Source organism: Denticeps clupeoides, unplaced genomic scaffold (assembly GCF_900700375.1).
Source record: "Denticeps clupeoides unplaced genomic scaffold, fDenClu1.1, whole genome shotgun sequence".
In the NCBI taxonomy this organism is placed as follows: Eukaryota; Metazoa; Chordata; class Actinopteri; order Clupeiformes; family Denticipitidae; genus Denticeps; species Denticeps clupeoides.
The window spans coordinates 706,631-723,031 of NW_021629993.1; the positions used below are offsets into that span (position 1 = coordinate 706,631).

General features: G+C 48.1%; 2 protein-coding genes across 3 annotated transcripts; one reads left to right on the plus strand and one right to left on the minus strand.

The window, feature by feature from the left end:
- The first annotated feature begins 185 nt into the window (after nucleotides 1–185).
- ddx11 (DEAD/H (Asp-Glu-Ala-Asp/His) box helicase 11) lies at nucleotides 186–9,846 on the plus strand. Its single transcript, XM_028967440.1, is given in 27 exon segments — nucleotides 186–395; nucleotides 1,314–1,523; nucleotides 1,749–1,835; nucleotides 2,099–2,238; nucleotides 2,324–2,366; nucleotides 2,447–2,554; nucleotides 2,629–2,716; nucleotides 4,030–4,205; nucleotides 4,207–4,233; nucleotides 4,595–4,747; nucleotides 5,609–5,655; nucleotides 5,790–5,869; nucleotides 5,976–6,017; nucleotides 6,591–6,658; nucleotides 6,737–6,775; nucleotides 6,858–6,984; nucleotides 7,065–7,196; nucleotides 7,279–7,391; nucleotides 7,485–7,557; nucleotides 7,645–7,748; nucleotides 7,833–7,982; nucleotides 8,325–8,393; nucleotides 8,465–8,565; nucleotides 8,674–8,758; nucleotides 8,850–8,925; nucleotides 9,006–9,160; nucleotides 9,241–9,846. Coding segments are annotated over 27 exon segments (2,673 nt in total). The 5' UTR covers nucleotides 186–254; the 3' UTR covers nucleotides 9,280–9,846.
- Nucleotides 9,351–16,390, minus strand: wash1 (WAS protein family homolog 1). Of its 2 annotated transcripts, XM_028967450.1 has the most exons (11): nucleotides 16,257–16,390; nucleotides 12,854–12,994; nucleotides 12,575–12,686; nucleotides 12,329–12,475; nucleotides 11,353–11,489; nucleotides 11,141–11,276; nucleotides 10,832–11,039; nucleotides 10,608–10,760; nucleotides 10,380–10,538; nucleotides 9,669–9,734; nucleotides 9,351–9,594 (listed from the first exon to the last, which is right to left on the minus strand). In XM_028967450.1, the coding sequence occupies exons 2-11, from the start codon at nucleotides 12,991–12,993 to the stop codon at nucleotides 9,446–9,448; spliced, it is 1,407 nt and encodes a 468-aa protein (XP_028823283.1). In that variant the 5' UTR covers nucleotide 12,994; nucleotides 16,257–16,390; the 3' UTR covers nucleotides 9,351–9,445. The 2 variants fall into 2 exon arrangements, with proteins under 2 accessions (XP_028823283.1, XP_028823282.1); XM_028967449.1 differs by having other exon boundaries at nucleotides 9,386–9,734.
- Between the last annotated feature and the right edge of the window lie 11 nt (nucleotides 16,391–16,401).

Below are 16,401 nucleotides of genomic sequence, written 5' to 3' on the forward strand. Positions count from 1 at the left end.
CCGAATTAAATATATGAACGCGCTAGAAACAATATAAGTTCATATTTTATCTATTTTATTTACGTTTAGGTTATTTTTTGCTCGAATGACAAGAACTAACTGTTATTGATTAATGTGTGCGTACATGTGTGACGGTCCTTATGTGTGGCCCCGCCCCGTGTTCGCCCATTGGCTGGACGCTGCGTTTGGCGGGTCTGTTGGAGGAAGTGCCCGAGGTTCGGGTTTTCTGATCGGCTCCTCAACCGTGGATAACAATGGAGGAAAGTCCGACTGCCGGTTCGGGCCGCTTTCCCTTCCCGTTTCAGCCCTATACAATCCAGGAGCAGTTTATGGAGGCGCTGTACGCCGCTCTGGATCAGGGAAAAGTGGGAATATTTGAGAGTCCGACGGGGACGGTGAGACTGAGACCTCACCTCACCAGTTTTTACATAAGTCTATAATACTGTAAAATAATATATATTACTCTACAGTATTCTAGAGTATCCTACGTTATTTTACTTTCTACTTTTTTTTTTAATCAGTGGAAGCTGCTGCTCCACAGATTCAGCTGCAGGGTTCAGGTCGCGTTCGGCAGGGCAACTGAAGCGCTGCATTATGGGATTTGTAGTTTTTGTGTTATCAGCGCTTCCGCCCGCCGGGCCATAATAATAGATCTTAATAAAGTGATCTCGCAGGATGTGACACCCCTGAAACAGTTTATAATTGACAGCATGACTTTGCATGAGTTTTGCCTGCTTATTGGAATACGGGACTGGAGCTGCCCTGGAAGGGACCAATCAAAACCACCCATATTTTAGGATGTCCCACACAGTCCTAGGTGAAAGTGTCACTTGTCTTTGTGAAACACTGCAGCGCAACACACGTTGACACAGTGAAACGTGTCCTCTGTATTTAACCTTGGTGAGCAGTGGGCTCCGTGACAGGCGCCCGGGGGGGCAGTGTGTGGGGACGGGACCTTCATCAAGGCAACCTCAGTGTGGCACCTTGGCGGTTTGGGATTTGAACTCTTTGGTCCACTTCCTTACCCACCAGGCTACCACTGCACATGCTACACTGTTCTAAAGTATTGTTGAGTATTATGTTGTACAATGAAGTAGTTCCTCCTTGGACTCATAGATCATTGAATACAGTTTCCATGAAGGGGTGGACTAGATCAGTAAAATTAACATGCGCATGAACGCAGGACACCAACTCGCCTTTTTCCCCATTTTGCATCATGTCTGCACAACAGTAATGCAGCATGAAGTTCTTCTGCTATAATAGACCTCTCTCTGTCTCTCTCTTTGTGTGTGTGTGTGTGTGTGTGTGAGAAGGGTAAATCTCTTAGTTTGATCTGTGGTGCCCTGACATGGCTGCGGGATTTTGAGACCAAGATGAAACAGGAGGCGTGCCAGCTGCTGCTGGAGGAGGAGAAAGGGGCGGTGACTGAGACAGAGGGGAGGAGTCGAGCTGCAGCAGAACCTGACTGGGTATCTGATTTCATCCAGAAAAAAGCACAGAGGGACGAAGTCAGCAAAATGAAGGTGTGTGTGTCTGTCCACATTAAAAAAACACTCCCAAGAATTATCTGCATTAATAAAACTCGGCCACACGTGCTGTTGGATCTCAGCAATCTCTCACCTGTATTTTTCTGGATTATATTGTACGTTGTCCTTGTTTTATACTGTTGTGCTTGAGAGACGCCATCGACTGGAATTAAAATCCACATACTTGGCCAATAAACGCGATTCAGTTTTTTTTCCTTTCAGGACGAAGAGCTAAAAAGACGAAGAAGGGACGAGAGGCTGCAGATGATCCGACAGAATGTTCAGCTGAAATACGTCATGAAGAGAAAGGTGTGTGTTCTCCTGACATTTCTCAGCAGCACGTTCTCTGTGTAACAGCCGGGTGTACAATGGGATGTAGTAGCCTAGCGGGTAACACACTCGCCTATGAACCAGAAGACCCAGGTTCAAGTCCCACTTACTACCATTGTGTCCCTGAGCAAGACACTTAACCCTGAGTGTCTCCAGGGGGGGACTGTCCCTGTAACTACTGATTGTAAGTCGCTCTGGATAAGGGCGTCTAAGAAATGCTGTAAATGTAAATGTGTGTGCAGTGTGAAGATGAAGATGAAGAAGCCCATAAGCTGCTGCAGGAGAGTTTAAGTGTTAATGAGGAGGAGGAACATAATGAGGAGGAGGCGGGGCTGATCGTGGCCGACTATGAGAGTGATGATGAGGCCACTCCCAAGTCCAGGTGGATGTGTGTGTGTGTGTGTGTTTGTGTGAAACCCCGCAAGAAAGTGGATGTTGTGACGATGAAGCTCTGTGTTCCTGTGCAGGGTGGAAGATGAGGATGATTTGGAGGAAGAGCACGTTACGAAGGTGAGTAGGAGCTGGATGTCCCGTCTTCCTCGTTGCACCTTGATGTGATGTTGCTGCTGCTTCTTCACGTGATCGTGCAGATTTACTACTGCAGTAGAACCCATTCCCAGCTGGCCCAGTTCGTGCGTGAGGTGCAGAAGAGCCCGTTTGGTTCCTCAGTGAGGGTGGTCAGTCTTGGATCCAGGCAGGTGGGTCGCATCACCAGGACACACACACACACACACACACCTGTAGTATCTGTCTGACCACGCCTCTGTTGTAGAACCTGTGTATAAACCCTGAGGTGCAGCGCCTGGGGAGCATCCAGCTCATGAACGAGCGCTGCATGGAGCTGCAGAAGAACAAACATGGTAGTGATGATGGCTGTCACTTTTCATCGAAATTCCAGTTTATTTCTTCTGAATTCGTTTTTTTTTTTGTATGCATGTTTATTCCCCTAAAAACGTGAAAAACGAACGAATGCAGTATGACAAATCACATTTAACAAAGTGCATGGGGCTCTACTGTATTTACTGTACTGTATCACTTACTCCCGTAATGAACTGGATCCATGATGATGAAATCACGTTTTCAATCAGCCGATTCGTTCGCATGACCAAGAGTTTGGCGAGTTTGCGCAGACCCGATCGGACAAGTGGTGCAGAGTCGGCCCTGACAGCCTCTTCGCGTTTATATCTCATCTCGCCTCACCAGGAAACGAGGCCAGAAACACCATTTATACGCAACTCCACGTTCAACAACAGGTTCCATTTTAATTGTTGGATTCCGCAATTCTGTGCACGTGTTGTTCGTATCTTGTTCTTCATCAACTTTATTACATCCCAGACCAACCCGAACTGCTCTTTATCTTCTAATTTAATGATGGTCATGCAATATGCAACCCATCTAGTCATACAGACTCCACCAACGTGTGTGTGTGTGTGTGTGTGTGTGTGTGTGCGTGCGCGCTTCCTGTCTCAGGTTGTGTATGTAGTAAACCTGAAATAAATAAGATGTGTCTGAAGACATGATAAAAAGAATGAAAGTGTCTCGTCTGTGTGTGTGGTTAGATGTTCAGATGTATACAAGAATGGTCTATTTGTAATCGAATTCAACGTGTAAATTGTAGTGTTGCTCAAAAACATCAGTGAAGTGAAAGAGATTGTGAGACACTGCAGCGCAGCACACGGTGACACAGTGAAATTTGTCCTCTGTATTTAACCCTCACACTTGGTGACAGTGGGCACCATGACAGGCTCCCGGGGGGCAGTGTGTGGGGACGGGACCGAGATCAAGGGGATTCAAACCAGCAACCTTGCGCTTCCTTAACCTTTCTCATATATCAAATAAATCATGCATATAGAGTACTGTCATAAACACATCATAAATACATACACATATATATGTTGGACTTGTCCTATATACTGGTGCTCCTGTACGCAGATATGAAGTGTGTGTGTGTGTGTGTGTGTGTGTGAACCTATGTAAAGTGTGTTTAATAGCAGCTCTGGCACCCACGGTGTGGAAAGTAAGGAACGGGGTCAGGCAGCAGCCATAATCGGCGTGGGTTTCTGAGCGTCTAGCATGAACAGCTGCAGCGCTACGTGAGACAAGTCATGTGACCCGACAAGTCGGGTGACGAGACAAATATCAAACTTACATGTTTATGTGTGTTCCTCTTCAGGAAAGGAGGCGGTGCAGAGGGAGCAGAAGCGTCCCCGAGGTGTTGCCAAGGCAACGTGCCGGTTCTCAGGCTATGAGGTCACCATGGCAATGAGGGACAAGCTGCTGACTGAGGTTCAAGACATCGAACAGCTGGTGGAGCTTGGCCACAAAACACACACCTGTTACACACACGCACACACACACACACTTACCTGCAGCACAGGTGAACACGCACACACACACACTTACCTGCAACACAGTTACACACACACACACACACACACACACTTACCTGCAACACACACACTTGCCTGCAACACAGTTACACACACGCACACACACACACACTTACCTGCAACACAGTTACACACGCACACACACACACACTTACCTGCAACACAGTTACACACACACACACACACACACTTACCTGCAACACAGTTACACACACACACACACACTTACCTGCAACACAGTTACACACACACACACACACACACACACACACACACACACTTACCTGCAACACACACACACACACACACTTACTCTAACCTATGTCTCTATCTCTGCATGGTGGTCAGCTGGTGGTTCTGCCGTATCAGACGCTGCTGCATGGTGTGATGCGGCGGGCGTCGGGTATCCAGCTGCAGGGTCAGGTCGTCATCATCGACGAGGCTCACAACCTCACAGACACACTGACCGCCATTCACAGCGTGGAGGTGACTGGAGTGCAGGTACACACACATACACACACACAGTTCACTAACGCTTGGTCTCAAACTCACGGTTCTAAACTCGCAGAGAAACATTTTGCTACAAAAATCATATTTTACTTCTTACTGTGTTTGAAAGTTGACATGATCGCCACTATCCATTCAGATGACTTGTTATCATGATGAATGTGCAAATTAACGATCAGATTAACACCAACACCGATGTTCCCTTGACAATGTCACTGAGAGGAGTGGACCTTCAATAGGGACGCTCAGTTACAGCAGAACATCAGCGCTGAATCCAGAATTAAAAATAAAAGGCACTAAATAACATGTAAATAACTGTTTCCCATGGTTTATAATAGTAATGAACAGTCCGGTAGCTGCCGCCGTTTACTGTGCTCGCAATCCCCGTACTATCTGCCATAAATAAATGTCGTGATATTCATGCAGTAATAAAAGACATGAACATCAAGCAGAAAAAAGGACTGTGGTCGCTGCTGAGCTGTTCATGATCCTCCGTGCAGTTGTTGCAGAAAGTAAAAGTCGAAATGACGCAAAGAAGCAAGAAGTGGGCAAGAGAAGCCATGTTCAGAAGAACCGCTCATGTTCTTCAATATTTCATTCATATTCAGGACCGTTTATGTTCAGAAACATGTCCTCTGCATTTAACCCTTGGTGATAGTGGGCACCATGACAGGCGCCCGGGGTGTGTGTGTGGGGACTGTATCAAGGGGACACCTTGGCAGCCCAGGGTTCGAACCCGCCACCATCCGATTACGGGGCCAGGCCACCACTGAGACCCCTGATCTAACGAAAGAAATACTTTCACCAGCGCCGTGATGCTAAAATATTGTGTGTGTGTTTATTTAATGTTTTCAGCTCTGCAAGGCACACAGTCAGCTCACACAGTACCTCAGCCGCTACAGGTGTGTGTGTGTGTGTGTGTGTGTGTGTGTGTGTGTGTGTGTGTGTGTGGTTCTTGCTATTGACACATTTCACCTCAATCACGTTTTTATTCAAGTGTATTCTGTTCCTCCTGGAATTTGTCTTCATGGTTTAGGACACGTTTGAAGGCCAAGAACCTGATGTACATCAAGCAGATACTGTTTGTGCTAGAAGGGTTGGTGAATACTCTGGGAGGTGAGGTGTGTGTGTGTGTGTGTGTTGAAGGTATTTCTGATGTTTTTTTGTTTTTTTTTAATCTGGTTCTACCAAAATGTATTGTTTTTATTGTTGTAATCTGCAGGGAAAGTTGGAGAAAATCCCAACAGTCGGAGAACCGAACCTGGTAAGAGCAGGCCGACACGGGTTCATCTCAGGAATGAGAATTTGGGGAAAAACGACCCTTCGTTGCTAAATTGAAGTTTAGTATCGAGTTTATAATTTTTTTCATATACACGGGATTCCACAAGATCACGAGTGGACAGGCCAAGCAGTATAGACATATAGTAGACTGTTGAAATAATGAGGTGTAGTTATAAAATGCATTATTTATGATAAGATGATCCTTTATTGGGAAATTGACATAATCACGGCAGAAAGTGCAAGATAAGAGCAGCAAAAAATAAATAGTCTCTGCTGATAATACAAATGAAATATGTGGCGGGACCGTGAGGGTGGTGCACAGTAATGACGTTTACCACGCCCACTTCCTGATCCCACTGATCATGCGTCATTTGAGGAACACAACAGCGAGTTTTGAGTCTGGATTTTGATCCATGGAGGCACCATCTCACTGCAGGTCTGCTGCCAGATGCCACAGCAGATACCTTCAGACCTCTAGTTGGGTTGTGGTGGGCGGTGTTAATGTTTTGCCTGACCAGTGTGTATAAAGAGTTACCTGTTTCATTTTTCTCTGGAGGTACGGAGCTGCAGACGATCAATGACTTTCTGTTCAGAGCTCAGATCGACAACATCAACCTTTTCAAGGTAGACCGGGTTCAGTGCCGGCGTGTGGCCAATTGTGCCGATTTCCCCTCAGTCACCCACTTTCTTTCCGCGTTCCAGGTGCAGCGGTATTTTGAGAAGAGCTCCATCAGCAGGAAGGTATGACGAGCGCCGTGCCACCGTCAGCGTTGCTGGAGAAGTGCCCTGGTTTTCATGTGTGTGTGTGTGTGTGTGTATGCAGCTCGGTAGCTTTGTGGAGCACTATGATGGTGCAGCTGTGCATCTTCACGCTTCATCCAGCAGAGAGAAGCGGCGGCCTGACGGCCTGGGCCTGTTCCTGCAGAGTCTCCACGCAGAACCCCGTCCGGGTATCACACGTTCTCCAGAACACACCAGACAACAAGCACAAACTGAACGTGATTCTCAGCCAATAAACCGTGTGTTGCAGTTCCTTCCCAAGACCACAAGGGGGCAGAAGAGGAGCCGCACACGCGCTCATCTCCCATGATGCTCGTGGAGAGTTTTCTGTCTGCGCTCACCAGCGCCAACAAGGACGGGCGAGTGGTGATCCAGAGACATGGTACCACACACACAAACATGTACTTCCTCTCATACACACTCACACACACAGGCGGGTTTATTGTCGTCTACGTCTCCTGTAGAGTGTGTGGCGCGCTGCTCTGTCCGGTTCCTGCTCCTCAATGCTGCGCTGCACTTTGCTGAGCTGCTTAAAGACTGTAGATCTGTTATCATCGCAGGAGGAACCATGCAGCCGGTACAACACACAAGCACACACACACATTTAATCCTTTTCAGATGTCTGATGAAGTTCACGCATTTTGTGTGTGTGTGTGTGTGTGTGTTACAGGTGGCTGAATTCAGAGATCATCTTCTCATTTCTGCTGGAGTTCAGAAGGAGAGAATAACTGAATTCTCGTGTGGTGAGAACAGGGTGTTCTGTAGTGTGTGTGTGTGTGTGTGTGTGTGCTTCTTTAGTAATTCGCTCATGAGTGTTATTTTGTTTGCAGGTCACGTGATTCCTCCTGAGAATATTTTACCCATAGTACTTTGTGTTGGTCCATCTGGACAAGAACTGGAGTTCACCTTCCAAACCAGAGACACACCCAAGATGGTAACGAAAAACAGTGCAGAACTTGGAACATCGTTATTCTTTCATAGATGATAACATTTTAATCAGCGCTTGTGTGTGTTTCAGATGGAGGAGGCGGGCCGAGTTTTGTGTAACTTGTGTCACATTGTGCCAGGAGGCGTGGTCTGTTTCTTCCCATCTTATGAGTATGAGGAGAGGATTCTGGGACACTGGCAGAGCAGTGGAGTTCTCCAGCGCCTCAGTGTTAAGAAGAAGGTACAAACTCCGCCCACAAGCAACGTGCCCCTCCTATTAGAGGTGTGGACCTTCATGTTTAACGTTACGATAATGCCTCGAATATGGATGCAACACGATGCATCCCACCAACTCGTACAACACGTGCTACAACGGGCACTCAACTAAACGTAATACGTGATGACAAGCACACAACTACCCGCACAATACACTACGATTGGCACACCACTACACGTACAACACGTGCTACAACGGGCACTCAACTAAACGTAATACGTAATACGCACAATACACGACTGGCACAGGTATTTCTGGAAATATTATCTGTTCTCCAAGGTTCACTGTGTGCACGTGTGCGTGCAGATTTTCCAGGAACCTAAGAAAGCCAGTCGAGTTGACCAGGTGTTGTCTGAGTACTCCAGATGTGTGAAGGTGAGTGCGTGACCCAGATCTCCAGGCCGTTTTAGAAGCCATTTTATTTGACGTGTGTGTCTTTCTGTCAGCTCAGCATCGGTACTGGGTCTGGTTTGACTGGTGGTTTGCTGTTCTCTGTGGTTGGAGGAAAGATGAGTGAAGGCATCAACTTTTCTGATGACCTGGGCAGGTAGGAGTATGTGTTCTGTCTCAAGTGTCCTCACAAACACAGGAGAGATGAAACGTGGGGACATTTTCTGTTGCTTGGTGTTGAGGATTTTATGTGTGTGTGGGCTAGGTGTGTGGTAATGGTGGGGATGCCGTACCCCAACATAAAGTCCCCCGAGCTGCAGGAGAAAATCTCCTACCTGAACAAGAACATGGTGAGAAACCATAACTAGACGTATACTAGTAACTGAAGTATTAACACAGCTCATCTACTACACCAGAATTTGAATTCTGTTTCCATCTCAGCCACATGTTGATGGGCGGAGCCCTGGCAGCTCATTGGTGGAGAATCTTTGTATGAAGGCTGTCAATCAGTCTATAGGTTGGTCACATAGGCGCATTCCCACACACGCAGTGCCGCTGGTTACCGTTAATTCTCATTTCCTCTGCCGATCTCGGCAGGCAGAGCCATCCGTCACCGTGGCGACTACGCGTGTGTGGTACTGCTGGACCGGCGCTTCTCCCGCACCGCGACTCTGCAGAAGCTGCCCGGGTGGATCAGACCACACGCACGCACCCACAGCAGCTTCGGCACCGCGTTCGCCAGCATCCGGAGAGTACGAGACGCTCAAATCCCCAGTTTTATATCCACACTCCACCTCTCATTCCTAACGTGGACATGATTTCTCTTTTACAGTTCTTCCTGGAGAAGAAGACCAAGCAGCAGGAGAGCTGAGGCGTGGCCTTCACCGCTGACCTTCTGACCGGATCCTGTCTGCGTGTAAATCGGGAATCAGTGCTGCTTCGTTCTTTGAGTGAAATAAAGATTTTATTGTAAATTCAGTCTGATTCAGTAACACAGATTAGAACTTTTACACGTGCAGTGTTCATTGTTTCCATGGTTACGCCTCCCAGTCATCCTCTTCATCTGCAAGTGGCTGCTGCGGCGCAGGAAGGGGCGGGATCACGTCGGACATCCTCGCGAACGCGCCGCTGGCCCCAGGGGCCGTCTCTGCAGAGTCTCCGCCTCCTGGCACTTTACCTGAAATTCCTGAAGGTGCCACGTGGCGACGGTTACTATGGAGATTCCACCGCGCAGCGCACACAGGTCATGGCGACACTCACCCTTCCGCCGCATGGCCAGTTTAGTGAAGAGATCCGACATGAAGTCTCCGCCACTCGCTGCCTGTCCTGTTCACACCCAGCGTGAGTGTGTTGATACCGACAGAGTGAGCGTGTGTGAGTGAGCGTGTGTGTGCGTGTGTGAGTGAGCGCATGTCTGTGAGTGAGCGTGTGTGGGTGTGTGTGAGTGAGCGTGTGTGTGTGTGAGTGAGCGCGTGTGTGTGTGTGTGCGTGTGTGTGAGTGAGCGTGTGTGTGTGAGCGTGTGTGTGTGAGTGTGTGCGCGTGTGTGTGAGTGAGCGAGTGAGTGTGAGTGTGCGTGTGTGTGCGAGCGTGTGTGTGTGAGTGAGCGTGTGTGTGCGAGTGAGCGTGTGTGTGTGTGTGTGTGAGCGTGTGTGTGCGTGCGAGCGTGTGTGAGCGTGTGTGTGTGTGAGCGTGTGTGTGTGTGTGTGTGAGTGAGCGTGTGTGTGCGAGTGAGCGTGAGTGAGCGTGTGTGTGTGAGTGAGCGTGTGTGTGTGCGAGTGAGCGTGTGTGTGTGTGTGAGTGAGCGTGTGTGTGTGTGTGAGTGAGCGTGTGTGTGCGTGTGAGCGCGTGTGTGTGCGTGTGAGCGAGCGTGCGTGTGTGTGAGAGTGAGTGTGTGAGTGAGTGTGAGTGAGCGTGTGGGTGTGTGTGTGTCTGTGTGTGTGTCTGTGTGTGTGTGTGCGGGTGTGTCCTACCTTGCTCCTGCTCCTTCTGTTTCTTCTTCTCGAGTTTGCGCTCTTTAACGTTGCGGAGTTTGGCTTTGCCGATGCCGCCGGCGTTTCGAATAGACTCCAGCAGACTGGCCCTCCCATCTGACGGCTGCACCACCTCTGTTGGGGCACCTCGCACTGGGCCTGGAAATAGGTGAAAGGTCATGCCCCCTGTGACCCGTACGTGTGTGCGTGCCAAGTGCCGCCCAGTACCTGCTGATGGCGGGGCGGAGTCTATTGGCCTGTCTTCGGCAGGTGGTGGTGGCGGCGGCGGCGGAGGCGGGGCTAGTGGGGTTCCAGGAGGCGGTGCTGGGGGGGGAGGTGGAGGAGGTGGGGGGGGCGGAGCCTCCACTCTGAACAGGCTGTCTGGTGAGATTAAAAGAAGATCAGGAACGTCGGGAACGTGGGGAACGTGGGCTGGTGTGTGTGGGACGTACTCCCGCTGGTCTCCTCTGGTTCGTTGAAGGACGGGAGCTCCGGGATGCTGCTGCTGCTGCTGACCGGGACTGACGGGGCGAAGCCGGGACCCAGGTCGGCGCTGTACGTCAGGTCGTCGGCGATGCCCGGTAAGTCGGGCAGGTAGGAGGGAACGTCGATCTCCGGAACCTGCCCCAGGTCCGGAACGTAGAAGTAACTCTCGGCCGTCTGGGAGAGGGGAGAAATGTAAAAATAACCACATTACTGTCCCCCCCCGGGGACACTCAGGGACTGGATGGTAGTAAATGGTAGCGGCGTGGTCGGGGCACCTGTCTCTCCAGCTGCTCTCTCTTGGTGATGGAAAGCGGAGCGTCGAACGGTTTCTGCTCCTTCTCCGTCTCCAGGCTGGTGTGCGTCTTGGTTACGGCCCCCGACAGCGGGTCCAGGAACACGTACTTCTTGTACCTGCGCCCACGCAGAGTGCCACGCGTTAGAGGAGGTCACGTTCAGGCCATGCGGGCGCCCGCGTCGCCCCACTCACAGGTTCTCCGTGGTGTTGAAGAGCAGCAGTGAGCTGACGGAGGTGACGTTGCGGGGGAGACTCCCCAGACCCTCCTCCGTCTCGTCCTCAGAGCGCTTCTTGGTGCTCACACACACAGGGAAGTACATCAGCTTCTCCTGAGACACAGAAACCGAGCTCATGTCCATGTTTCAGGCTACTGTTGGTTTTCTGATGAAAATATTCACAAAAACCCTGGTAAAGATTGTTCATTTCTGTTGGTTTGACACCATGATGGGCTACCGGCTTCCAGAGATGCTGTTTTTTTTTTTTTTTTAATAAACACTATTTATGCAAGCCCAAGTGCCAGGTGACCTTTTACTTTTTATTGAATGTGTTATCGCACTCTAACTTTGTCATTTTGTGTTTAAGAGCAGTAAACATGTATCGGAATGTTAAATGTCCCCGACATGAAAATGTGACAGATGATTCAACATTAACCCCGTCTGGTCCTGCAGTGGCTAGAAATGGCGGTCGGTGTAAAGAGTGTTTTGGTCGTTCTGCTTCGGCAGCTCAGACGGTCGGATCTGGAGTTTGTTTACACGACTTCCTGTCTGTACCGAACATTGTCATTTCTGTGAATGTCCCCTCAAGTCCTACAGGCCTCTCTCCTCCTCATTAGCATTTAAAGCTACAGTCCTGGGAAATCTGATTGTGGGACTGGATCAAAGTGGCTGTAAATCTGCACCACGGCGGAATTTTGGAAACAGACTTCAGATACAGAATTAGGGGACCAACAAGACTGATATACAAGCAAAAAAAAAAAAAACATGTCTGGACCTCTAAAAATGTTTTTTTCATTCAGATATGTAAATTAAAATATATAAATTGCTATATTAGTCTAGTGGAAATATTCAAGGATTGAATTAATATGGGAAAACAAATCATTAATCAATGTACCATAAAAGTAACCGCTGGATTAATAGTTTATAAAAATAATCGTTTGGCCCAGCCCCACCTGTAGTGTTTTCTCGTCCAGGGGGCGGAGTTTGGCCTGTATTCTGTAGCGTGGTTGACGTTGGGAGGCGGGGTCGACTGCACCTGTGAAGATGGAGGAGTAATCCTGCAGACGGTCTGGAGCTGGGTACTTGGCGCTGGAGAACACCTGCGAGTGTGCACACACACACACACACACACACAATACAAAAGTTGTCTGGTGTGTGATGTACTGCATGTGGCTGTACTCTGTGTGAGTGTGTGTTACCTTGGTAGCCTTCTTGCTGCCTTTAATTCTTTGGACTCTGGCTTGAGCCAGTTTGATGCGGCCAGTCACCACCTGCAGCTGAGCCCGGTTCTGTTCTACACTCTGGGACACCCTACACACACACACACCATAATAACCAGATAATTCCACACATGCAGTCACCAACACACACACACACACACACACACACACACACACACACACACACACCATAATAACCAGATAATTCCACACATGCAGTCACCAACACACACACAGTGTTGCTTTGACCCTGTGTACCTGCTGAAGATGTCAGTGGAGATTTTGTCCAGGAACAGGAGGGCATCTGTGATCTGCTGGACAGCCTCCTCTCTCCTCACGTCTGATTGGATGAGGGGGACGGAGTAGACCTGCCCCTCCAGGGGGCGCTGCTGAGGCATCCTGTGCACACACAGTGGTGGTTTTTGCTCTGGATGACATGGGCAGTTGCTGTGAAAGTGACGCCATGAAGGGTGTGGGGACGGTACTTTGCTCAGTGGCACCTTGGCAGATCGAGATTTTAACTGGCAACCTTCTGATTACGGGGCCACGTCCTTAACCTGTAGGCCACCACTGCCCCTGACCTGACATCATGATTGTATGGCCACCGATTGGTTTACCTTAAATAACACTCGGCATGCTGCAGTATCCGTATTGCCCCTGTAGGGGGTGAAGTTCAGCGAGGTTTACAGCCAGGAAATCTGTTTCAGAAACAAGGAAGGTCTTTAATCTGTATACGGTGGTTACCTCTGTGCCAACTCAACATCCTGAACCATTAGAAATGGTATCAAGTGTTACCGGTCTGGCCAAATACTGTTTTCACTGAAAATGTCACATGGGAACTGTGCATTAATACGAGTTCCCTGAGCCCATCAATGGTCCTGCGGTGGCTAGAAATGGCGATAGGTGTTAAGAGAGCTTTGGTCATTTGTTGAATTTACAAAAAAAATACAGTTTAAAAGCTCTGGGCCACTGAATGTGTTAAATAGGATGTGTAGAAATATCAACTAACACCTTCCTGGCCCAGAATAAAAAACTGACCGGGGAACTTTGCTCATGTGCACATAGATTTATGATGAATATGGACATTTCTAGGGCTGCAACTAACGATTATTTTAATAATCGATTAATCTGTCTTTTTTTTTTTTTTTATTAATCATAGAATCGGATTAAAAAAAAAAAAAAAAAAAGAAAAGCATTCATTTCCAACCCTTTATTCAAAAACAGAACCAAAATCTTTAGAAAGTGCACAAACATGTTGCTCATTGAGCTGTTATAATAATAATAAAATAAAAATGGACTAACACAAAAAACACACACATGTATGCTTTACATCTGCCAAATATCTGCAATCTGAGCTGCCAGAACGATAAATAATTTATTAAAAAAATAAAGAACACAAATCAGAAAATTGAACAGATTTGTTTGAATGTCAGAATTTGTTCTCTACACTACACTGCAGATGCACACACACACTCACACTGCAAAAAATGCTTTTCAAACTTAGTAGTTTTGTCCTGATTTCAGTCCAAATCTCTAAAAAATCTTAAATCAAGATACATTTACTAGACACATGAAATAGCGTAAGAAATGATGTCTTGTTTTCTGAAAACATCTAAAAATTAAGTGATTGTTTAAAACAAGCAAAATTATCTGCCAATGTGGTAAGAAATAATCTCAAACAGAAGTTTTAAGCATCACTTAATTTTCTCATTTTTCTTGTCTAGTAATCTTGATTTAAGATTTTTTAGATATTTGGACTGGAAACGAGACAAAATTACTAGGTAAGAACAGTTTTTTTTGCAGTGTAGCTATACATGACAACAGATTGAAAAATGAATGGTCCAAAAGTGAATAAAAACATGTCTTTAGTCTTTTAATGCAAAGTAACTATAGCGCCCCTGCTTTACTACTGTTATTAACGCGCTAACGCTAACTTGTCATGCTTGTCAAGCTGGATGACGGGTAAACATTTACATTTACAGCATTTACCAGACGCCCTTATCCAGAGCGACTTACAATCAGTAGTTACAGGGACAGTCCCCCTGGAGCAACTTAGGGTCAAGTGTCTTGCTCAGGGACACAATAGGTGAGTCGTCCATGCGGAGACGCAGAGAACAGTCCGAACGCTGTTTCATCCCCCCTCCACACCTGTAGGTGGCGCTGTAAGTCCCCGTCTAGTTCTCCTCCGCGGCGAGTTAAACACCAGCACCAGGGACATTACGTTCCTCACTTCACAGCGGAACTAAAGTAGGATTCTGTAGTGACGTCCCCTGCTGCTGAACCCCCTTCTTCCTCCTCAAACACTCCAACATGTTTGCGTTTCAGGTGCTGGATCGTTGCCGTGGTGCTCCCGTGCCGCTTTTGCATATTTTCGCGCAGATTTCTCTGCCTCCGCCATGTATCTGTCCTCCACCTCGGCTCGTTTTTATTCGTGCTCCGCGCTGTCTGAGGCGCCAAACTCTGCTAGTATCTGTGCGTGAGAGACACCGAGTGTGTTCACTCCGCTCCGCGCTCAAATAGTTTTTTTTTTTAATAATCAAACGACATAACGAATCGATTAGGAAATTCGTTGCCAACTCTTTTAGTAATCGATTTTTATCGATTCAATCGATTCGATGTTGCAGCCCTAGACATTTCCATGTAAAATAAATAGATTTAGGAGTAGTTATGGTAGAACGGACTATTTGAATAAGGACTTCACCCAGCGGGAGAGGAAGTGCACCTGTAACCAAAAGGTTACCGGTTCGAATCGCTGGGCGCCTGTCATGGCTGCCCACTGCTGACTAAGGGTGATGGTTAAATACAGAGACCACTTTTCACCATGACACCGTTTCACAATCACTTCACGTTCATCTTTATGTTTGGTAAATTCTATCACCCCCATGGGGACCTCGGTGTACCCGCATACCGGCAGGCTGCTTCCAAATAAAGCACGTTTCATTCATTCATTATATTGTCAATCTGAGCTCATTACGTCACAATGAATTAGTCCTGGGTCGTGCAAAACAGCAGAAAAAAACAGAATCTGCACCGGATGGAGGATGGGTGTTGATACTGGACTGTAAAATGAACACAGATGGAAGATGGAAGTTTCCAACAACAGATTTAACAATAATATATATTATTGCTCCTGAACACACACACACACACACGTATTCCAATTGTGAAGTGAAAAATGAAAGTAAAGTGGTTGTCATGGTGAGACGCTGCAGCACAGCACACGGTGAAATGTGTCCTCTGTATTTAACCGTCACCCTTGGTGAGCAGTGGGCACCATGACAGGCGCCCGGGGAGCAGCGTGTGGGGACGGGACCGAGATCAAGGGGACCTCAGTGGCACTTTGGCGGTTCAGGTTCGAAGCGGCGACCTTCTGATTACGGGGCCGCTTCCTTAACCGCTAGGCCACCGCTGGGCCGCGTTTCAGAGGGATCGGCATTGAACACAATTCGAACACCGAACAATTTCTGGATAAACGTCGAGCCCTGGAGACCCCACCATGCACCGCGGCCTGTTTAATCACATCTACACTTAAGCTGTACGGTTATAAGGACTGTGACGTCACCACGTCCGTCTTGTTTTATTGTGACGAGTCTCCCCCAGAACCCAGACCCAGAAATGGTGAGAAGAAGCTCAGACCGCCTCCCCGCGTTCGGCTCTTCACCTGTCCTGTCCCGTCCCGTCCCGTCCCGTCCTTAGCGGCGTCCAATCGACAGCTCAGCGGTACCAACAGCTACCGAAACAAATGGAGCTCCGCGCACTTCCGCTTTCAGGCCCGGGGGCGGGACTACATGACATGGGGGCGGGAC